Here is a 24,661-nt window from a genome sequence, read left to right as displayed (position 1 = left end):
AGAAAATGTCCTCCGGTTGTTTAGAAATTGGTGAAACTGCAGCAAACATGCAGCGGTGGCTCATGGCTGTGGGTGTAAATGCTGCACACGGTTTGTTAGAAGAGAATAGTAAAGAAAAGGATAAAGATTTGACTCCATCTTTGAATGGACGGTTCTTCGCCGTGTCCTGTTTGGGCCTTTGTGTTTGTTTAAAGGTGTAAAGACTGCAGCTGAGCACTGATGGAATGAGTGCCATGACAGGACACGCCGTGTGATGAGCAAATGTGTCAGAACAAGGACGGCCGAAGGAACACGTCCCACTCCGAGCTCTCAGTAATCACAAGGTGTGATGGCGAGGCGGCGGTGGAGGGAGGGAGGGGGGCTGAGGCAGGTCACAGCACCCGCCACCTTCAAATCCCCACCACCAGTGTCACCGGCTCACAGCATCAGTCACATCACAGCTGATTGATTTCATTACTGGCTTCCAGACGCAACCAGACGAGTCGTCGCCTCTCTCTGCCCTTCAAGCCGCCGCCTTCTGAGGCTGTGCAGGTGCAGCAGGTGTGAGCGCACCGCCGGGCTTTTATTTTGAAAAGCAGCTGCAGACGGCGTCGCCGGAGGAGACGACCCAGGAGAACGAGAGGAGATCAGGCGGCGCAGACACACAACTAAGTGTAAGAGTAAGTGGGAGAAAGGAGGTCGGCGCATCTTCCGCCCCGAGGCCCGGTCGGACTTCCCTTCTAGTGTGGGGGAACCAGCAGAAAAGAAACTATCTATGTCAATCCTACAGGAGGCTGCTTGATCACTGGCAGGCAACAGACCATCCCACACCACTGTAGAGCACGAAGAAATCCAGCCTAGGATGAATATGAGTCATAGTGGATGGCGCTCCTTTAAATTTTAATGATCTCAGAGGGATCCGCTCTCCTGGCTTTTCTTTTTACATCATCATTAGGGCGCAGTGAAATGAAGCAACTACTTAACTAAACAGCTGTAAAACATACCCATCTGATTACTTAAAGTCGTGATCCTGGTATTTTCACAAGTTAATAGCAGTTAAGTGACATCATGGTGTCCTACGCTCATTAATGTTCCTGAATGCACCGTAGGCCGTTGCCTGCTGCTACTGTATCCTAGCGTGGTGCTTTCACTGTCTGCGTACACCCTGTCGCAGTTGGTTTTACAAGCTGGGTCAGCTGAAGTTCAAGACGAGAAAGGAACAAAGTGCACGTCAGTGGGTTTGAAGGATCATAAAACATGAGAGGGTTCGTGCGAAGTCCGTACGGCAGCTGCTCAGACAGAGGCTGGAGAAACACGTTCAGCTGTAGCATTAACTCCAGGTTTTGGGATTTATCCTTCGATTCCTCAGGCATTGAACTGGTGCAACCTTCGTTTTTTGCATGAAGAGGAGTTGCGCTTGCAGTTTCAAAATACGCTTATTGATTAGTTCAGTGGAGCTGCACCCTTTGCCTGATTTTCCCACACACGAGAAGGCAGCCGAGGATGATGCTGCGTTCACGTGGGACGGGAGTTATTCACGTCACTGGGAGGCTAAAGATGGACTGGGACAAAATAAGTTCTGGTGAATGTCAAGCTCAAAAATACAGCGTGGACCGGAAGACGCCTGCGCTGCCTGCTTCCGGCCGGAGCCCACGTTGCAGCGCAGTACGTGAAAAGGCAGCAGTGGGTCAGCGCTCCGTGGGTGCCGCGTCTCGCCGTGGAAACGAGGTTAATGGGAGTTGGCCTCGGGCGGAGGACGAGCGTCCACGGAGCGTGGCCACGGCCACTCCAAAGGATGACGAGCGTGGAAATGATGGGCCCCGACGTCCGATGAGCACAGCGATGCATAGACGCTGTGCTGTCAGGTGTAAAGTGGAGCACGTGAAGGCAGCAGCCTGCTCGCCGGGGAGCGCAGTTGTGGTGATGCATTAGAGGAACGTCTCCGTGGACGCGTTCTTCTTGTCTTTGCAGCGCGGCTGGATTCATTGTAGCGCGGCGTCGAGCAGAAAACCGCTCTTTTTTATAGGCCACAACCTTGTTAATATTCACTTTTGCTTCGCTTCATTAATATTTTGGAGTAAATAAAAGCCATCCCTTTTTAAAATTTAAACCCCACTCACTTGAGTCCACTTGCTCTAAAATGAAGGAGAAAGCGAACACTCTTATGCTGCTAAAAGTGGCTCTATAGGTTGTGTTCCTTAAAACCGCCAGGAACGTCTTTAAACGCATCATGAAAGAAATATCGGTATAAACTACCCAGCGGACTTCAAAATAAAAGCTCCTCTCCCCGTGTGTGTTGACATACAGTGGGTCATGGGCGGTGATTGCGTTGGACGCGTGACATGAGTGCACGTCGTCCTCCACGCACTCAGGGTTTGTCTGACCGTGAAACGCAGTGATTGATGGCGCCTCGTCCGCATGTGCACACAGGCGCCGCGTCACGCCGAGACGGTGGCTCGAGCCCCGTCGTCGCTGTCCAAACGCGGCGGGAGCCGCAGATCGCGGTCACACAAGGTGATTACACACAACGCCTCGCCGCGCGCGCGTCAGTCCACACAACGCGCACCGGCGGCAAACATCACTGAAACCACAGCAATCAGACACCTCTGCCCGGCGTTAACGCTACTACAGCGGTAGCCATGGTAACAGCCTATGACGTAACGGCTTCGTGTCGCTTGTTGAAGTTCCCGCTGTTTGTGGGTTGCAGCCTTCTCTCGTTATTCCAGTATTCCAGAACCAGGGTCCGTCCAGAAACCAGAGCTCTGGTTTCATTTTGCGTGTAGTGCGAGACCACGTGAGGGAAAAAAGCAGCTGCTCAGCACCCGGGTCAGAAACTGGACCTTTGATGAGAGACTTCAATGCAGAGCAGACGGCGAAGGAGTCACTGTGGTTTCTTACAGGACTTTTATTTTGTCTGTCGTTAGAATTAGTCATCATCATCGTCGTGTTAGTTCAGATGTTGCCCGTTTCTACTCGTGGGACTAGAATCTAATTATGATTTTAAGATAACACTCTGACTGTAGGCTTATTGAAACAGTGCGTTACACACACTTCAACCTACCAGTCAGTTTGCTGGGGACGCAGCTCGTTAGTTGGCTTTGAAGCACCCGTCACCACAGTGCGTCTCTTAAGTGTGAAAAAGCTGATCAGGGGCGAGCGACGGCTGCAGAAAGCGACAGCGGAGGCGCCGTGACAGCTTCAAAGCACTTCAAACAAGCAGACGCGTGGATTCGCCGCCGGTCCCCGTCGCATTAATGCTCCCTGGTGGAGCATCAGCTCAGATCCCAGCGCCGCATCACAGCGCACGGTGGGTGATTAGTGCATCTGCAGCACGCGTCACCACTCACGCTTTGAGGCGTTGTCCAGCACCACGCGCCTCCAGGCCACGTCCAGTTCATGTTTGACCTTTGACCCTTCTGGGCCGCTGTAACTCACTTTATTTACCCTGTGGAGGCTGAGGTGCACAGGACCTGGAGCAGTTGCTGCAGCCCGGTCTTTCAGGGACATATTAGCTGGCGTGACACCAGAGGGACAATGGAGCCATGAGCGCGGTGGGCGTTTGTCCTGTGTTTGTGAGGGTGGAGCTCTGGCGCTGCAGACAGCACCAAACAAGGAAGCGCTGCAGGACGAGGCCGCCGGCACCAGGCAGGACGTCTGCAGCGCTTCAGCCCCGGGAACGGTGACACTTACACACAGCAGAGCAGAAGATGAGGCTGGATGAGAAGAGTTCAAATGACTATGACTGTCGAATGAAGCATCAAACAGCTGATTAAGAACGCGTCAGGTCACAAACGTACTAAAGCTCAGTGCACGACCACGGATCCAGTTGACAGTTACGATTAAAAGACTCTTAATGTGAAAGAACTTCATGAGCTGCAACTGTCCGTACAGTAATGTTGGACAGTGAGGTGAATGAGTGAGGCTGCGTCATATCATAATAAAAGGCAGCTGAACGTTTGTTTCTCTACTACTACACTTCCTGCTATCTGTCTCAGAGTGTGTGTGTGTGTTTCTGTGGTGAAGGTTTTCTCTTTTAAATCAAGCGAGTGAACGGCTACAGTGAAGATGAAAGTGAATGGGAAAATGATCTAACTGCTCTGAAGTCCATCTCTCGCTCGCTCTGTGTGAGGGAAAGCGAAAGCACGGGAGAGATTTATGGAGAAGTAAGGTCAAATATCCCCAGCCTAATAATAAATCACTCACACACACACACACACGCCCCACCCATGTGTTGACATAGTTTCCATGGTGAGGGGAGGTGTTGACGATTCATCTGTGCTCCTGACAGTGTGCACTCTCACACTCATTTACATTTGCTGTGTGTGTGTGTGTGTGTGTGTGTGTGTGCGTGTGTGTGTGTGCAGGGAGGGTCAGTTAGCGCTGTCCCAGCTCACACAGTCCAATATTTGTCTGCTGCAGCCGCAATAAGACTAAATCAGGGTCCAGACATGTTCGCCGTCCCGCAGGCACAATATGCACTTGACATGTGATCCTGCCTGTTCATCCATCACCTCCATCCTTTCTGTTGAGTTGCTCCGTTGACATCACACTTCAGAGCTCTGTTGCTGGGAAATCTCCCTCTGTCACCATCATCTACATCACTATGTGGCATTCAAGGAGCTCATTAACTATCATTCCAATGCATGTAGTTCTTGCTTTTCGGCCCGGGGGACCTCCCCCACCTTCACCTCAGGAGGATTACTGTCCCTGCAGCCGCCCCTGACGAGCGTTGCTGTTTAACTAACCCCCATAATCCAAAGCACAGCTAAACGGCTTTCTCTGCATAAATACCGCCCTATATCCTCCCCTACGCTGCACAGTGGCGCCGTGCGACTCGCAGCGCACTGCCGCGGAGCATTGTGGGTAAACTGCGGGCAACAGTCTCCCACAGCGGCCCCCGTGGGGGACGTAAAGACCCAGAGCCGGCGCGAGGAAGCCGAGCATCTGCTTCGGCTCTCGGTGCCGCAAAATTGGAAGTTAATTGAAGTGAACCTCCTGCTGCTGCTGAGCAGCAACTGAGCCTGGGACAGCGGCTCCACAGCCTCATCACCGCTGGCAGGCTCACGATGTGTGAGGACGCGTGTCACCGCATGCTGACATTAACAAGGCATGTTAGTCTCTTGACCAGACTCTTATTCACTAATTTAATAACACGATTGGCATCAGAAGGAGGACCAGTGCAAGACTTGATTCAAGCAGCAGCTCATTTGCATATTCTCCTCAATTACTACTGAAGAATTCTGACGGGGAAACAAGTCACTCGGGAGAAATTTACTTAAACAAACAGATCAGCTTATATCAGAGATGAGCCATTTAGGGCGTAAAACAGTGGTTTTGAGGGGAAGCTGGTGTTTGTGGCTTTAAAGACACAGACTGGGGTGATGTCAGTCTGGAGCCGCTATAAACATCAGCGCTGATCACAATGAAGACGAGGAGACGCGTCGCCTCTGGTAGACTCTGGGGAGAACAGGCTGCTTACTCGCATCCATGCATTGTTAAATTTTTCCGTCTGAAATTTTAGTTATGTGGAGCAACCCTCAAGCTGCGACACGTTCAAGTCGGAGCAGCGGGTAACGCCAGCAAACGTGGCGTCTCCAGACGAGCAAAGGCTGCGCGAAGCAGCGAAAACGTGAACCAAATAAAAAGAAATGCCCCCTTTGATGTTTTTAACACACACACACACACACACACACACACACACACACACACACACACACACACACACACACACACACACACACACACACACACACACACACACACACACACACACACACACACACACACACACACACACACAGTTAAGGAAGACAACGGTTTAAGTTGTGACAAGGCCACATTAGGAAGTGATCCATGAGAGCACCCCCCCCCCACACACACAGGGACAGGAAAACTGGGTCAAATGGACCCTGAGAGAGAACAAGTGCAATTTAGAGAAGACACCAATAGATCCTGCGCCAATCGACACTTTTCCTCTCATCTTCACGAGATGGCGACAGGAGAAAGTGATGGGGTTGAACCGAGAGCGTCGTTAGAGGTGTAAAACTGAAGGCCGTCGGGCGGCCGAGGGTTCAATGCATCTGCATTTCCAATCAAGAGGTAAAGAGGGAGCGGCGTGGCCAGAGATGAGGGAGGCAGAAATCAAGCAAACACCACAGACGAGTGGAGAAAATGACGACAAATAGAGCGAAGGACTACAAACAGTAAGAAAATGAATCCCCTCAGACTAACAAGGAGACGGGAGACGGTAAGATGGGCACGGAGGGAAGAGGCAGAGATATAGCGGCGGTCCAATGTTGAATTATAAAACATTTATGCTGTTAGAAGTTTTTGAAGTTGTTTTTTTTCAGATGTTTGGAAGCATAGAGAAACCTGACTGATGGCTTGCCCACAGACGGAGAAGAAAACCAAATTGGCCCACATCCGCCACGAGTCTCCGAGCGGGGACTCGGATCACGATCACATCAAACACGCAGGAGCAGCGTTTCATCCCAAAGGGGGCAAAGGACGGCAGCCACAAGCAGACAGGAGCGCGGCTCCACCGGCAGCGACGCGTTACGAGAACACACAAGCGTAGCTGTGGGCGTAGCGGCCGTGTCACGACCCAGCTGAGGTCCAGCTATCGCCCCCTATGGGCTGCAGTGAGCATGACACGACAAAAGTCCCTGGGAAAAAGAGCCTGTGGTTACTATTCTCAGTCTGGCTGGTTTCAGGGCTGTACAATAGGGCAATACTGTAGCATTCTCAATATGAAGCAAGTGTATAGAAACACTCAAACCTAAAAAAAAGACAAAACCCATAAAATACAAAATGAATACATCTTACAAATCTATTTATTTAAAAAACATGATAAATCACCAATGCAATAAAATGAGAAAATAAAAAGACAGTGGAGAAGCTTTGCAGTGACTTGAGCAGTATCATTGCTACTTGTTCAGCGCCTCTGGCTCAGAGCCCCACGTGTTCCTCATTGGGAGTGTGTGCACCTACTGCACACTGGATGTGTGTTGATGACAGCGCTTTAGAAGAGGCACACGTCTGTGGAGGGGACTCAACAGGTGTTTAAAGTGTCTGTTGTCGTAGATTTAGCCAAAGTGCTCGTTCCTGCACCTTTATTAAAAGTCCCATGATGGAGCCGTAGCACTGATCAAGGATCTTTCTGGTTTAACAGGAACATCAGTAGCTGTTGTTTTGTAAAATTACAGAGAACTGCATTTAAGATTGGACTGGAAGAAAAAGCTCGACTTTTTGGCAACGTGAGACGTGATATTGCTCAAAGTACATTTCCGACCATTTACACCACAAAGCTCCGTCCAGGCCCGGCTCGGCTCGGGCCCCTGGGTCTGGACGCGGGCGTCCTCCCTCCGCGCGTGGGGTTTGCTAGCGAGCGTTCACACAGCAGTCACGATACACCAGTCACCACAGGTTCATTATGTGCTAGAAAATAAAAACCAACACACACAAGCTGACACAAGTTGGCCACGACTCACACCCTCCATCGGCTGCTTAGAGCAAACTTTGCTTTGTTGTCGTTCAGCTTATGTGTCTTTCTATTACAGTCAGTGCGGAGTGAAGCTTCTCTGTGGCAGAAGAGAATATAAAAAAAGCATTGTTGGGCGCTTCAGAAGCTTACTGGTGCCTTCTTTCACTAGTTACTGTAGCAACATAACAAAATTTGCTCTGTAAAGAATTATATTTGGGACAGGATTAACCGAGCTTAGAATGAAGTCTAGAAAGTGGAAACCGGAAGCTTCTGTTTATGAAAAACATGTAAAAGACTGAGCTTGAGCGTCAGAGTGAAGCTGGCGGTTCCTCAGGTTCTAGACTTGATGCTAAGTGACCCCAAACTCCAGTTGCTCCTTTGAAGATCAACCCCGACACAGAGACACACACGACTCCCGTTGGCAGCTCGGCGGCTGCGAACCGTGGAGGCCATTGTGCTTCTCTGCACCACCTACACACTGTTAAAAACAGAGTCACGCTGCTGCACAGTGCGAACGCCTGAAAGTTTGGATCCGTGCAGTGACGGGGTTTGAAAAAACAAAACAAAACAAAACAAAAAAAACTGGATGTGCAGCATTGGCAGCTCGACAAGAAAGGAAGTGCGTCGCTCATGAATGACATCAGCCTCATTAGAAAACGGTACATGCAACTCGTTGTCTCACACACTGTAGCACGGCAATCACACGGTGCACGAACACACACACGACTGGATAAGAGCTGGATACGTTTCTGAATATCTAGGAAGGACGAGCGCTCGCCGCCGCCGCCGGCCTCGTGACCGTTCAAGTGTAGATCTGGCGAACTGAACCAAGCACACCTCTTTACGTTCAAATATTGGCACCAGGTACATAATCTCACGCACAAACACACTAACTGCATATCTCCTTGTAAAGCTTAAAAACATCTCTCATTTTAAAATCTCTTAAATTTTCAAAAAACTAGACTTGAGGATAAATGTATATATTGACCTTGTCAGGGAGGAACACTCTGGGCGCTGATTCTGGTTCATACCTGCCGTGGGTGCAACACACAGAGCACTTTTGTTTTGTTGGACTTCTGCTGCCGAAATGTTGGACCCGTGACAGAAGCGAGGCTCAGGCTGTCGGAACCCGAGACTCCGCGGACACACGATAAATTCAGCAGACGACCGTCTAAAAACACTGCTCACACCATGTTCAATGAAAACAAGTCAAATAAAATGTCTCTTTCTTCTCTCCAAGTCCAACCACCTCTCAGATCCCCCTGCTGCTGAGGCGCGTTTCACATCAGGGAGCCATGACATCAGAAGAAAAGAGGGGGGGCCTACGTGGACCAGCCTGAGCGCTTCATCTGTTATCCCAGGTTGGAATGGAGGCAAACGATTTGCTTAGTGGTCCTTTACTCCCAAGTGGCAGTGATGTCTCAGAAGCTTCCTTTTCCTCAAAAATTAAACTCTGGATTGTTTAAAGTTTCCGAACACGGAGTGGTTATAGCTGTGTGAAAGTCACTGGAAGCGCCACCGATTTCATTAAATCTTTATAGAATTAAAAGTCTCAAAGGCTATTTCCCCACGGGTGCTTGTAAACATCCCCAGCACCTTCTACACTGCAGAGCTCAAAGAGCTGCCGAGCACCTCCGGAAGCACCGACGCCGGGCTGCTGTTCCCCGAGAGCGAGGCGCCGGTTCATTCCCAACGTCCGTCGCCCGGAAACAGCTGGGTGTCCCAGAAGTCGTCTATAGGCGTGTGCCTGTTGTGGGCGTGGTGCTTCCTGTGGGCGCTGCAGTGTATGGGCGCGGGGGAAAGTGTTTGTCAGTCCATCTCCATGTCGCTGAGTTTGCTGCGCGAGCGGGGCAGGTGCGACGTGTTGCGGCAGCAGCACTGGGCGCAGATCAGACCCAGGACCAGGGAGAAGACGCCCACACCTGCAGACGAGGGTAAAAAGGAGTCAGAGGAAGCGAAGGATAGGCAGCAGGCACAGTACAGTGGGACTGGGAGAGCTGGAAAACCAGCAGGACCGTGTTCCTCACCCCTGGCTACAACCACCACGGTCTGGTTTGACTGGGACTAGTTCTCCTGCTTTAACAGGAACCTTTGTTTGAGCCCTTTTGAGTTTAAATTTAGTTCCTGGCTCCAAAGACAAGAAAAAAACAAAAGCTCTAGGTCTAGCACATTCTGGCGCTTGAGGCAATACTGAATAATTGGAAGAAACTTTTCTTTTCTCATTGATATAATTTCAGTATTGAGACTGTTTTTGTGTAATAATGTAAGAAGGGAGATTATGTAGGAAATGAAAAACACAGCTGATTATTTCTATGACTATACACATAATTATACACATCTGTATTACAGCTGATGTGCACTTTACATTGTTACAGCCAGGAAGGTCCCAGCCCCAATATCGGTGCCAATTAAAGAATATTGTATCCAATCAAATTCAGAGTCTTGTCTTGTTTAAAGCCAGCGAGCGCTGGCAGTGCCTGCTGTCAAACACATGTCCTAAATAAGCGCGAGTGCAGCACTGTCAGCTCCTGAAGTGCTGAGCAGCACAAAAACAGAGTAAAGTCTAACTGTGGTGTGTTGGCCAGCATTTTCACTGCGTTTCCACACTGACAGCGAGCCAAGCTTCTCTTAGTTCTTATGTTATTTCTATGACGCCTCTGAAGAGCCGCTATAGGCCGCAATTAAACTACATTATAGCGTCAACATTTGAGTTACCAGCACAAGACGCAATATTCCTTCTCGTTCCCGGTGGCAACAACAACAAAGCAGATGCTGATTGATTTGCAGGTGTCCAGATCTCTAACAGAGCTGAACTAGAAGACACAGCTTCTCCTGAGGATGTGTAATTAGTACATTACCTATTGAGGCAGAAGCACCATATAAAAGAGGCAACTTTAGGGAGTCCCACACTGGAGAAAACAGAATGAGACAGATTTAGTATTTGAAGTGGGGGAAAACAGCTGCAGTTACGGCAGACGAGGCTGAACAGGGCGCTTTACAGTTAAATCAGCAGTCGCCTGCAGCACACGCTACTCACCGGCGAACTGGACGGTGAGGAAGACGCGGGTCGACGTCAGCTTCTCGGCCTGAGTCCAGGCCCCCGTTGAGGCTGACAGATACCAAGGAGTGGCCACACAGTAGTACTCACCGCTATCGCTGGGGAGCACAGAGAAGACGCAAACACAGTCAGACAGCGCAGCAGGTGGACGTGTGTAGAGCACGCGCCGCTGCCTCGCTCACCTGTCCTGGGTTCCAAATATGTTCATTATGTACGTGTGCGTGTCCGTTCGCACGATGGAAACTTCGCTGGAGGAGTTGCGGAGCTCCGTCTTCACGACGCCCGAGCGGTCGACGCTGGCCACCTGGGTGGTGGTCTGCCCCCCGCGCAGCCTGGTGAAGAACCAAAGCACCTCGTAGGCCAGGTCGTCTGAGGGAGGGACACAGGCTGTTAGCAACAGCTCCAGCTCTGGCATAAATAGTTGCATTGAACAGCTGAAGTTGAGTGTTAGTTGAGGATAAACTCATCCATTTTCTGTGACCGCTGTAAACAGTGACCCCTGGGGATCACAGTACGTTGGATGGGTGATAACAGTCAATGCGTTGAACATAGATGGTTCTTGCTTCCTGTTTTTTTATTACAGTCTGACATGTGGGTGTGTTCGGGGGAATAATTACTTATTACAGCTGCTCCAAAACAATCTTGAATTTAATGAGCTGATGTTCAGAATATCAGCTGTCCCAGTCGCGACTGTTAGGACACCTGCATCTATTAAAAAGCTAGTTAGGACACATTGCCTCATTAAGGTTATGGGAAGACATTAGTTCTTCCATAACTGGATTTGCTTCTTGTTGCAGCGCGCCAGGTTAAATGCTGTGGCTTCACCATGGGACCGTTAGTCGGATGCAGCATTCATTTGTGGATGCTTGAGGTCTTAGCTGGACGTTTGCAGGATGTCACACCTGCACGGTTTGCCCCAAATGAGTAATTTGGGGAAAGGATGTGTTTTCAGGTTTAACCATCCAGTTATACATTAGTTAAAGCACATTGTGGCTAATAATCTGCCTGCTGATAGTTTGGTTCGAAGTATCAAAGTAGAGAAATAACACAAACAGAGTTCATAAAGAAATGAGTCATAACTTCATTATAGAAGATGAGAAGGCGACTGTTATCTTTGGATGTACACCACAGGCCTAATTTCATGACGACTCAGTGGAAACCACCAGAACACCTCCATTATCCCCCACATTAAACAACACTGCTGCTTCTCCCACAGTACAAGGGAAGATGAAAAAGACAAAGATGGACATGCGTCACAGAAAGGAGGATACCCATGACAGAAAGAAAGACGGTGGTAACAAGAGTGAATCTGCGATAATGGATGTAATCTTTGAAAAAGGGGGCGAAGCGAGCTAATTATTTCCAAGACGACAACGTAAAGGAGGCAGAGAGGGAAAGGAAGAAAGACAGGGAGTGAGAGAGACAGACAGGGAAGCACAAACTAGTCATTAGTCTGTCAGGGAGAGAGGGACTATTAGCACTGTACCTCCCACACACGGCGAAGAACAATAAAAAATAAAAAAAACACAAAACATGGAGTCTTAGTCATTCTCTGTCATTCCACCGACAAATAGATGATACAGATGAAAAAATAAGGAGAACATTTGTGAACGACGACGCCGCAAAATAAAGAGACAAACGATGATGAAAAACAATTACGGAGGTGAAAACAGACGAGTGCGAGAGGGATGGAGAGACGAGCGGGAGACAGGACCGGAGCGAGAATAATGACGAGGAAGACGGAGCAGAGGAGGAGACGGCGAGGAGGAGTGAACTCACCCAGAGCAGAGTAATGAATCACATCTCAATTTCTCTCCCCCTCGCTTCCCTAATGGCTTTAATATTCAAGTGCTACATCATTAAAAAAAATCAGCGCTAGTACAAGCAGCAGCAGCAGCAGCACAAGTGGTAGTAACGCTGGCCTGGGCTTCAGGTCCCATCATCCCACTATGGATGATAACTAATAATGTTATAGGCGTCACCTGTCATAGTGGAGAGGAGCTGCTTCTGTCTGAACAACTCAAGACATAATACAATTCCTGTTTTGAAACATATTAAATACACAATCTGTGTAGTAGATGTAGTTCTACTAAAGGATGCTGGTGAAGTCTACAGCTTCTGTACAAGTGTAGATTTAATCATGTGTAATTCAACAGACTGATATTTAGCAAAACCTTTAAAAGAAAACAAGTTTTCCCACTCCTAATATTAGTGTCACATTCACTCAAACTGCCCTTCGTCGTTAGAACTGACAAAAATTGACGATGACTGTGTAATGATGAAGATGCATCAGGACGGCAGGGAGGGGAAACTATTAACTGTAGCCGAGCGCTCGCTGCAAACGAGGAGGACGAAACTGGACGTGAAACCATGAGAAAGGGCGAGTGGGTCGACTGACCGCACGCACGCACGCACGCACGCACGCACGCACGCACGCACGCACGCACGCACGCACGCACGCACGCACGCACGCACGCACGCACGCACGCACAAACTGATTGAACAGGCTGATTTTACTGTAAGTGAAACAGGCTGAGGCTCCAATAGTTGATCAACAGGTTCCATCATCCGACCTGCCGGTCCGTCTCAGCTGGGCCCGGCAGCACACAGTAAATGAGTCTGTGTGAAGGTTAAAAATAATTGGGGCACACCGGCGACGGCGACGCCGAGCGGAGACACCGAGGAAGCAAAACTGCACCTACCTCCTGCGCTATTTATGATCAGGAACATGTCAGTGAAGCAAACATCAGGTTCTCAGTTTAAGCCACTTAATGATGCTAGCAGCTCTCGCTCAGGACAGATGGAGCATTATTTACTCTGTCTTTCACACTCTTCCTGTTAAGGAGGTAAAAACCATCAGCATTAAAGTAATAATAATAATAATAATAATAGAGATGTTGCCTAAAAACCTAGTCCCTGCTATAATCACCATGACTGTATTTTCTAATTACGTCATGTAAGAATGGAGCTGCTGACAGTCAAAACACACACTGACGTCTTGGTAGCACCAGGTTAGTGTGTGACACCGCCGTCACTGATCAAAGACACATTTTGCATAATTCCACGGGACTGACGCATGAACTCCGTTTGCTTTTTACAGCGTCGACAGCAACGTTCAAGGAAGGGAGCTAAAATTAGACAGCCGCTGCTTTCTCACAGTTAGCCTCCTTCCTTTACTTCTCCCTTTGTTCTTGGCGGCGCGGACGGGGAGCGAGACAAAGAGGAGAGGAGGAATTTAAAATACTCAGCGACAGAGGAGATTATTTTGTTTATCGCGCGGCCGTAAATCAGCGCGTGAGGGAGGGGGGCGCTCGGCGGCGTGAGCGGAGCTGCATCTTCGGGGGCGCGGAGCTCCGCCGCCCCCTCCTCGCGTGAGGCGCTATAGGAGGATCTGATGCCCCACCAGCGGGGCTGACGCACAGCTTCTGACCCACAGCTGTTCCTCTGATGTATGCCCCCACCCCAAAGCCCCCGCTGCCCCCCCACCCCCCTATATGAACTCATGAACCCGCTGACTCGCATCCAACGGCAACTTAATAACTAGGGTCCATTCACCCCGACCCTGATGCACAGTAGCAGTGGAGCATGTTGGAAATTAAGCATAGGTTGGACTGATTTGACAGATGAACATGGAATTATTCCAATGCTCTGCATGAATGTAGGGAAACCTGGTTAGATCTAATCACCGGTGCCCAACATAAGGCCCCACAAGCGATGCTGCAGCATCCGAACTTCCCCCACCGGCCCTTTTTCATTCCTCACACTACTTCTGTCACTTTCTGTATTCAACTGAAAGCGAGACAGAAATGCCTTTGAGCAGGGCCCGTCACAAAACAAAGCTCTGCACCGAGTTCATGGAGGGACTCTGTTGGACACAGGCTGCGGCGGCAGACATTTCACCATGAATGTGGTTCTTTAGAGGGGCTTTAAAGCTTTTTGTCTTCAGACGAGGTCGGACGTCGCGCTGCACGACCTAAAGCCCGAGCGTCTGTGAAGCGACCAGCACTGAGACAATGCGCGGTCTGTGCAACAGGCTGTGCAGCTCTGCTCTGTGATAATCGAACGTGTTTGTGGAGGGTTCACAAGCGTCAACACTGACTGCCGATTACTCAGAACAACATGGTGGCCTGGTCTGATGGTTCCTGTTTCCAAATGTGCCAAACAGGCCAGAAAGGGAACCAACAATTTAACGTTGTAAGAGACTATGATGTGATTTCAGCCAAATAAACTGGCATTGACAGTCACATGAAGGGTTATTTGGGGCATTTTTGTACCTAAAACTACTTAAATTATACCATACTGGCAACACACTGTACAAGTCCAGTTCAGCTATTGTACTGTGGGTACATTCAATACTTGTTAAAGGAACTTTAAAAAGGAATCTGGACAACAAGGAAATATACAAACTCAACATTCCGGCTGTACTAGTCTGACTAGTCTGAGTGACCAAAAACTAAAAGTTTAGCTTGCTACATTGTCCTAGGCGCTGCTTGAATATGCAGGGCTGTGTTCTGGTGATGGGGCAGCAGAGGGGGACTACAGTGCATCTCTAATAGAATATCTGGCTCCTGTCTGAGTTAATAAAACTAAAATGGCTGTCTATGGAAATGAAGACAGTCTGATTGGATTCCTCTGGATTAATCCCCCGAGGGGAGTCCAAGGCGTAAAGCTGCCTGAGAAACACACACACACACACACACACACACACACACACACACACACACACACACACACACACACACACACACACACACACACACACACACACACACACACACACACACACACACACACAAAGACTGACAATTACCACCAGTGCTTCTAATGAAGCTGTGTGTGTGTTCTCTGCTCCATAAAGCAGGACAGCAATGGTAAGAGTGGAATACTAAACACTATAAAAACACCATTTAGCCTCACAGTAACAAAGCCACTGGGAAGTTTCCCTCGGTACTGGCTGCATGCTTAATAAGAGCTGCGGTAAACTAATGCAGATTTTACTTGATATCTGGCGTGACGTGGGATTCAGAAAGCCATCGTATTGCAGGCTTGAATGAATATAAACAGATCCTAGACGAAGTTTTAAAAAGCGTGTTGGAAAGTTCAAACACTTTCTACAAATTAACATTTACATGTGTATTCTCGGTGGTCCGACCTTCACTGACTCGGCCTAATGCAGGAATTAAACTCATTATCTGGAGGGCTGTCTTCTAAAAGATTTAAAAAGTTTAGTAAACTTGAATCCGTCATCTTATACAGAACCAAATAAAATACAATAAATTGCTCACATTACAGTATATGTCCACCATGCGTTTTTTATAAACAGGCCACGGGGGCTGGAGGTAACAGGAAGCTGTACATGTCACCATCTTGGTGCTGTTTACTGTGCTTGCGACCAACTCTTGTAGCACAGTAATACGACACCAGCCGCTTTGCTTTGTCTAACTGTTTTTTTCACACATCCACTGGAACGGTTACAGGAACTCCTGCTTCATTTTCACCTCCTGACACCCCTGTAGCCCGTGTTCCTTGTGCTATGCATGTGCATCCCAGCACCGGAGCGTTGCTACTTAGACTGAACCAAAGCAAACAGAACTAGCACTGTGTAACTGCTCATTCTGGTCAGAGACGATTGTGTCAGCACAGAGGAAGCTCCTGCAGCATCACCCGTCAGCGCTCAGGGACACGGCCGAGGCGACGGGACCAGGAACAGATTAGTGGTAGGTCACATGAACAGGCTAATGACCCAGCACAGTGAGCTTCAACCCCAGCCTCCCTGGATGAGTCGCCTGTCAATCACTTCAGTCCTCGCCTACTGTACGTTTGGGTCTCATCTGTGGTGTTAAATATCCTCGCTGCATCCAATTTGCATGAGCAGCGCTGTGGGGTGATAACAGCCTTTTCTACATTTGATTTCATCACTCAATCGCGGGACGTTTCAGAGACGAGAAGTGACATGGAGGCTGTGGCGCCGGAGGAGGCCCTCTGTGTGTGGTCAGGTTTCATCTTCGCGGCCGGAAACCTCGCTTGAGAACCGCGGCCGTTCAGGGAAATCGCACTAAGATCTGCCTTGTGAGAGCTGCTTTAAAGCCGAGGCTCTTCCCCCACATTCCACTTAAACCGGAGGAACTAATGGCGTGAAAATGATGGCACTGCTCTGCTGTTTGGGACGATCTGCTCAACGTTTCCAATTTGTATTTTACCGTCACCGTGTCCTGTTCCTCTCCATTTTCTCAGAAACGTTCGCTGCTTTCATAGCCCTCCACCGTCTCTGTTTATCTGGCAACCATTTGCTCCACTTTCTCACTAAAGTATAAATATCCAGTGTAAGACAGTGTTTGATGTTCACAGTGAAGTCTCTTCTTTTGCTCCTGCTGCAAACCTGAAAGGAGAAGTACTTTTGATTTGTTAGTCTTCTGGAGGCCACTGAATATTAGAAATGATTTCTGACAACAAATGAATAAATGACTACTGAATAACTTCCCCCCCAACTTTTATCTGAAGGCTTTCTCGAGTATTGTGGGATGGGCAAATAAAGAGCTGCGCCACTTTGAAACCAGTCACCTCACTATAACCCTTGTATTGTATTAAATGTTGTCATTCCTCTACTTTCGTTTGCTATTTAAAGTAGAGGCAGAATATGAGTTTTGGAAAATAAATATACTTTTCAATAGAGAGCGATACATTTTGAAGTGCAGAGGATCTCACCAGCTGCTTGTGTGGCATTTTGATCAACCTTCACATAACAGCTAAAACCACCATCTTACTATTGGGCCAGTGTTGTGGCAAAAGCACCAATGAACCCAATATTGATTTTCCGGTTCATGTTAATCTTCACCAGAAACAGTTAATGCAGTGAGAGCCATTTAGTCTTCCTGTCATCCGCTCCCATCACCTCACCACTTCATCTCTTTCTTCCTCTCCATTCAACAGCGCTTCCCATTCTTCCTCTCGGCACTTTGTTACAATCCACTCTCCTTTCCCTCTCTCTCTCTCCTCCTCCTCTTCTCTCCCTCTCTCTCTCTTTAGGAAACTTTGCATGCTGTTCTCGAGCCACTCTTCCTCCATTTACTGCCTCTTCTTTCGACTCTCTTCGACGCTTGCTCACTTTAACAATCTGTTTAGCTCGCTGCACATCTCCTCATTCGCTCCCACCTTCCATCTCTCTCTCCATCTCGCCGACCAGTCTCTCTCTACCTCGTTCTGTCTCCCTGGCCGACTAACGGAGCGTGAGATTGGCTAATTAACGGCTGCCTGTCGGCCCTGCAAAGACAGCTGGGTAATTTGGTGAGTGTGGAGGGAGGGAGAGAGGACGAGAGGAGGAAAATTAGGAGTACAGGAGCCAAAAAAGGAGACAAGGATGTATGGAGTTATTTTAAACTATGAATCACATTACCAGGTGTTAATCACCTGTTCCTGTGTGTCCTGTGCCCTATTCATTACATAAGTTCTATTATACTATTCCTAGAATACAGTGAAGCCAGACCTATAAAACAATCAGTAAATATTTAGAATTCCTGTAATTGTTTTGGTATTAGCTACTGTAATTGTGACTAGAGTAGGTGATGAACAGTGTTGTTTTACCAAAAATTTTGAAGTAAAACAACATAAATGGCCAAAAACAGTAGATGTAACATTATAAACTGCAAAGTAGAGTTACAGTAAGGAAGTGTTCATGCATAAAGTTTAACTGTATTATAAAGTCAATAACAAGTCTAAAGTTAAAGTCTAAAGTTTTGGCTTAAGGACGTTTGACATAAATGTTAGGTCATCTACAAAAACTGGTAAAATGCTTACGTATTTTTGATCCTTTAAAAATGAATAATTTTACAAATAATAAATGAAGTTTCTCTGAAAATGTTTCTTGATCCTTAACTTCTCTAGGGATCATCTGCAGGAGCTGTGCATGAGAACACACAAGCAGAGGTCCTGCAGCCTGGACATCAGCCAACCAGCTCTAATCATGTCCCATTGAACCCATGTGTGTCACCAGCAGCTAGCCACGAGCTGCTGGGCGTCCTCCTACAGCCAGGCCATTCAGACCAACACCTGGAAGCACGGACGCTACTAGGATGGTTTCAGGAGCTGTAATTTTCTCCTTGAGGAAACCAGGCGTACAATCATCAGCATCCGGCTTTGCTTTCATTACTAGTTCACCTTAGTAACACTTCCTATGAACCATAACACAAGATAACTAAATTCAGTATGGAACACAGATGTTACATGGACAGATAAAATATATATGAAATCAAGGCGATTAGTTCTGTTAACACTCTTTTCTTCATCCTCATGTCTGACACAGCTGTCCTACACGATCGCGTTCTTCTCTTCTCCTATGGTTGAATGCTTTCGTCAGGGGCTAAAAGGGGATGGCGTATATCTGTGCGTAAGAGCCAGTGAGGAACAAAGCTTTATTTCATCCCAGGAGGAACCAAGTTTTATACTGTTATTTAAAAAAGGCAAGTCAGTGTAAAAAAAAAAAAAAGAACTGAGCTGTCAGTTTCAGAGGAAGTGCTTTCGAAACAGAGAAAAATATCTCCAATAGTGATGTCATCTCAATATCAGTGGTTTCAAGTGTGCAGCGTCTGACAAACACACACACTTGCAAGGCTGCAATAACATGCCAGTCATTCCGGTGGTAATGAATGCTGTGTGTCCACACGCAGCAGCATGTTGAAATAGTGCATAGGAGCAAAACACAACAGTATGTCTGTGTTAAACCGTTAGCTATAAAAGACCAGCTATTCTAAAACCTCTGCCGCTATAAAACCTAATCATTTTGAACTATCAAGGATGATATACTAACACTAAAGGATGATGGCTGTTTCTTGGCTGTATGAATAAAAACCATCCAGTCATCGAGTAGGAATCTTCAAACAAAAAACGGTTAAAAAGTAAATATGCTTCAAACTTGAGAGTTGACTAATCCATGCCTGAACCTCTGTCAAGCACAAACACCACACTGTGTTTCTGGGAAACAATCATTCACCAGCTGCTGCCCGGGGGCTGCAATGTGTGAAACCACACAAACACGATTAAACACCTAAAGCGTTGAGAAGTTTCTAACTACCGCAATATGTGGACCTGGATAGAATAAACAATGTACAGTATACACGACGCCCGTGGACATTAGGAAGGGGTTTCATTTTGTTTGGACGTCTGAGCTGAGGGTGCTGGCAGTGGGCAGATCTGAAGATCAACAGCGTGGCACGACATCCAGCTATTCACAGATAGCTGTGGTGGAAAACTCTGACCTGATGAGCACAGTAGAGTTGCAAGTAGTTTCAGCAGTCATCCTACAGGGACTATGACTATCAATTACTTTAACTCAATACAGTGGATCTGTGGAGGCAGCTACTGGACAGACTAATTAACTGCCACTCTATCTCCAGGCCTAGCTGCTGGTAGCTTAAGAAACCAGCTCAATGAGATACTCTACCACCACCCCACCACTCCTGTATAATCCAGGTGCGAGGCAGCTTCTACAAACAGACACACACAACCACAGAACTGTGGACTGACAATAGTGTCAGTGATAAAAGGCTAATCAGCATCAGTAAATGTGATCGCAGTCTGACTAAGCGGTGCGAAACAATGTGGGGCGCATCATAAAAACAAGCTCCAACAGGACAGCAGTCCTTCACCTCCCAGGAATGTGTTACACACACACACAGTTTCTCAACCTTTTCAATTTCTTTTCAGTTTTATTGCGTGAGAACAATAAGCTAGAGACGTGTTCGAAACTTATACACCAATCATTTGTGTAGAATTCATCACACACACATTCATGGATTAATAACTATCTATTCATGACGTAAACACCAGGACTTGAAGGGATGGATCATAATAAAATGGCATAATATCCTTCATGTGTTAGAAACTACTGAGAATGCCAGTGTTTGACTGATGTTCAATCTGAGCTAACATCAACCACACGTATAGCTAGCTTCCTGGTTGTTCCCTTACCTGACGTTAAAACCCTGTGTCCTTCACATTCATCATACCTTCAGGTACTTTCTCTAGCCGAAGTTTGACCTAAAAGTATTATGAGCGAATCCCTCGTGCACTATCCAGCTGGTGTAAAAAGACCCGAGTTCCTCAAACCTGCGAACAACTACAAAGCCCAAATGTTTTTACTTGCAGAGCACAGCTGAAGAGGCTTAGTGGCATAAATGTGGGAGCCCGGGGTCAGCGTGGAAGAGGTGATGCAGGTCTCAATAGTCTTCACAGATAATTACATTTTACACCTCAACAACATGTGATCTTATGTCATTAGGACCATGTGCAACAATGTGCGTTAATAGGTCACTGTTACGGTGAGCAGTTATGGTTTACACCAAACCCAGCAACAGGACACACGCTTCTCACACACAAACATCATGACTCAGTCCATTCATTTGTTAGGGTTCTGTTAACAAACGCCTTTCTCTGTTGTCTAGTGAGGTCAGTGGTTAACCAGAGTCAATGCTAGTGCAAACTGCTTCTGGCATCAAACTGAAATCCACTTATCCGATCTTTAATGCGGTCAGGTTTTTGACAAACGGCACATGGCTGTACAATATATTTACACAAACAAACTAAACCCCCCCCCCTTGCTTCCTCTCATCATAAACACACCCATGTGTAACTCCACTGTCAGCTGTGATGCTGAGGGGGAATTGCTTCCCATAGTGCAGCTGTCTGCGAGTGCACGCTCCACAGGCACCATCGTATCAATCCCTGCAGCGTTTCAGTGCTGCAAGAGAGCGTTTATGTTTATGCATGGGCATATATGTATACATACAAGCCAATAAAGGCAGTGGTGCAAAGACACATGTTCATGTATGGACACATGTGCACAAGTATATGCCCCTTCCTGTGTGTGCATGTCTCAGGCAGTTGCTGCGCTCTGCAGCAAAGTCGATTAAGAAAGCCAATTCAGTTATTAAGAGGCTTGTCTGCTAACTGTGTGCATATAAGACAAATGGCTGTTTGGCATTTAAGATGCTCGCGGAGAAAGACACTGGGAGGAACGGTGACAGATGGACAGAGGGAGGCGTTAAACAATGCATGACATCATGTGATGTGCTTAAGCTCAACAGTAAGAAGCGATGAGGAAGAAGGAGGACAGATGACGGATGGATGTTTAGAGAGCAGGAGGAAGAAAAAAGGCGGCGGAGGAGACGGGAGGTAGATGAATGAGTGAAAAGAGGAGCAGTAGCAAGTTTGTACTACAGACAAGTCTGGAAGGAGGAGCGACAGGGTACCCCGACAACACAAGCTACTGATCAAATGTAGGAAAGCAGCATGTCATAAATATTAGTCATTCACATGTGGCAAAGTACCACCATTTCACAGAAACAAGTACATTTATACTGCAACTAATAATTAAATAATAAAACCTCTGAAGATGAAAAATAAAAATAAATGTTACATATTGTTAATCTGTCTAGTTAAGTTGTTTCACTGCAAAATGATTGCATTAGTAATAAATACAAAGTGAATATAATAAGTTACCATTAACCTGGATTGAAATCTCTGAAGTCCTCCACCCTCTACTGCTATAGCAGCATATTTAATTTTGAACCACATTATCAATGTATACTGTGAAGCTACTGTTTATTTTGGACAGTGTCTTTCTCCTTTTGGCTCATTTTTTTGCCTCATTCGTAGCTGCTTCAGATCATAACACTTAGCAAATATTGTGCCCATTTATAGTGGTTTTAAAGGCATGTTGCTCCAAATCACTGATGTACAGGCTTACCGCAGCACTAAACACAACCTACAGTACTTCTATTCTGAATAAAAGCAATAAGGTCACATCTCTTACCAATATAAATTTATAAAACTATAATCTGATAACAATAAGGTCAAAGCAAATGACTCCGATGGAGAAAAAAAGATAATCATTATTACCATCTGCAGACATACAGTACAAACAGAATGGAAAGATGTCAGAATTCTCATCGGAGTCTGTGTGTGTGTGTGTGTGTGTGTGTGTGTGTGTGTGTGTGTGTGTGTGTGTGTGTGAGACGAATCAGCACGTGTAGCTGAGTGAGGATCTACATCATCTGTGGAAGCATTTGAAATGCAAAAGTCACATCTTTTCCATTATCACTGCTGCTGACAGGTTGGCAGGTGAAGAACACAACACTGTGACTACAAAGTCTGTGAAAGACGGTGTGTGAATGAATGTGCGTTAAAAATTTGCCAAGAAAAGAGACAGAAAAGTCAGCTTTGGAAAAAACAGGAACAGTAACTTAGGGCTTTCTATGAGTGTGAGCAAGAAAACACCAGCATAGATCTGTGTGTGTGTGTGTGTGTGTGTGTGTGTGTGTGTGTGTGTGTGTGTGTGTGTGTGTGTCTACCTGTCTTTGGGGAGGATCCAGAGACACTGAGTGAACACTCCATCTTGGTGGTTTTTGACGGATAAACACTGGTGTCGTCGGAGCGGATGGCGATGGTGAAGGACGGGCCTGCAACAGCAACACATCGGCTCAGATGAGCTTTATTCAGGAAAAAAACTGACACAGAAAACATCAGAGAAACTCAGCAGCGATCAAAAAGACTCATTTAAACACTGGCCGTTTTGAAACCTACACATCCCATAATTCATGCCCCCTGGGAACGACAGTGGATGTGAGCTTTTTGGGAGGAAGCAGTTTTAGGCTCAGCTTTTAGATGGTAAATACAGCTTTAATGTCAGATTGTGATATTTTTCCCAGATATGATGAAATTAATGAGGGTGTAACAGCTTTAACGTAGGTAAAGAGCCCAAAATATGCCGGAGGCGGAATAAGAAGATGCATTTTTAGATGTATGTTGATTCCTATACAGCGCCATGCAGCATAGCCGGAGCCTGTCAAGCCAAGTCAGTGGAGAAGGACGTCAATGAGTCACGGGCCACAGCTCCAAAAAGCCTAGGAGTCACCCCGGTCCTACCAAAGGTCTGATCTGACCTGAGAGCAGCAGACTGACGGTCAGACACACTGCTCAGCTCCAGGTCTTAAAGCAGCCTGGGTCGCGCTACAGACGACGTATAGACGGCCTCCGGCGCGGGAGCTTTTCACTGTGCAACTGCGGCGCTTTGTTTGCATATGGGAGCCTGACTAGTGCAGCATCCCTAAACAGCCTGTGGATAGATTTGTTCTTTTAGTCGTGGCACTGGTGAGTTGTAAGCGAGCCAATCGGCCCTTTCTGAAGTCTAACCGGAGCATTCAGGAAACAGCTTTAAAGGCTCAGTCCCTAAATGTCCTACATAACTGAAGCCTGGCTATGAAACACCATGAATATTCAGCTCTCCTTTTCTGGGAGCACGTTTATTTACTTCTTAATTTTCAGCAGCATATTGTGCATCATCAGATTATCTATTCACTTTTCATTAACACTGTATTTGAGACGTTGATACAGAACACTGTGTTTACTGTAAACTGCCATGTCGTAGGACATGAATCACATTTTTTCAAAATATCTTTAATTTTGCTACTGTATGGTCAAGACGAGCAATAGCGAAATAGCTTTCAATGCGTCCGGCCCCATTCAGACTCATTAGCTTCAAAGATGAGCAAAGCAGAATTCATTACTTGTGCAAAAAATAATCAAACTGTATCATATCTCCCAAGACCACAACATTTCAGGGGCTTTTCCAGCCTGAAGATAAACGAAGACTTCTACAGTGGGTTTAATTATTGGCTGTAGCATTTACCATTTACATTTCATTTCTGTGACAAGATGAGAAAAAAAACCAAATGGTTTTGAACAAGTCCCCAGTTCAACTCAATCATGTCCTTGTTTGGAAGTGAAAATGAAAACATGAAACCAAAACAGAAACAGCAGATGAAACCGGGGTTCATTCACTCTGTGGAGTCTAAGGAACGTTCAGCACCGCCTGGTTTTGAGCAGGCGACCGAACGGTGACCTCACACACAGCAGAGTCACAGTAAAGTTGGGGATTAAACTTAAATAAGACTACATGATTACTGCACATTTAAAATGTTTGCATTTAAAGACCTACAACAATAAGGACAAGCCTCAAAACATATTTATGTTGCCCTCCCATTGGAAAAAGAAGTCCAATGATTTAAAGACGTCATCTTTAATAGTCTAGATGATGCTCAGTGGATCTACGAACAGGCAGAAAACGGCAACGCTGAAACATTCAAGAT

General features: G+C 46.9%; 1 protein-coding gene across 1 annotated transcript in view; it reads right to left on the bottom strand.

The window, feature by feature from the left end:
• Positions 1-6,794: 6,794 nt before the first annotated feature.
• ptgfrnb (prostaglandin F2 receptor inhibitor b) overlaps positions 6,795-24,661 on the bottom strand; it is a 40,514-nt gene continuing 22,647 nt past the window's right edge. The window contains exons 11-15 of the mRNA XM_029142628.3: positions 22,865-22,972; positions 10,703-10,889; positions 10,500-10,618; positions 10,321-10,371; positions 6,795-9,384 (exon numbers count right to left, since the gene is read on the bottom strand). Coding sequence (XP_028998461.1) covers positions 9,272-9,384; positions 10,321-10,371; positions 10,500-10,618; positions 10,703-10,889; positions 22,865-22,972 — 578 coding nt within the window. The 3' untranslated portion in view covers positions 6,795-9,271. The remainder of the gene's footprint in view (positions 9,385-10,320; positions 10,372-10,499; positions 10,619-10,702; positions 10,890-22,864; positions 22,973-24,661) is intronic.

Source organism: Betta splendens, chromosome 2 (genome assembly GCF_900634795.4).
Source record: "Betta splendens chromosome 2, fBetSpl5.4, whole genome shotgun sequence".
NCBI lineage: Eukaryota > Metazoa > Chordata > Actinopteri > Anabantiformes > Osphronemidae > Betta > Betta splendens.
Note: the sequence above shows the minus strand (reverse complement) of the source record. Positions and strands in the feature narration are given on the sequence as shown.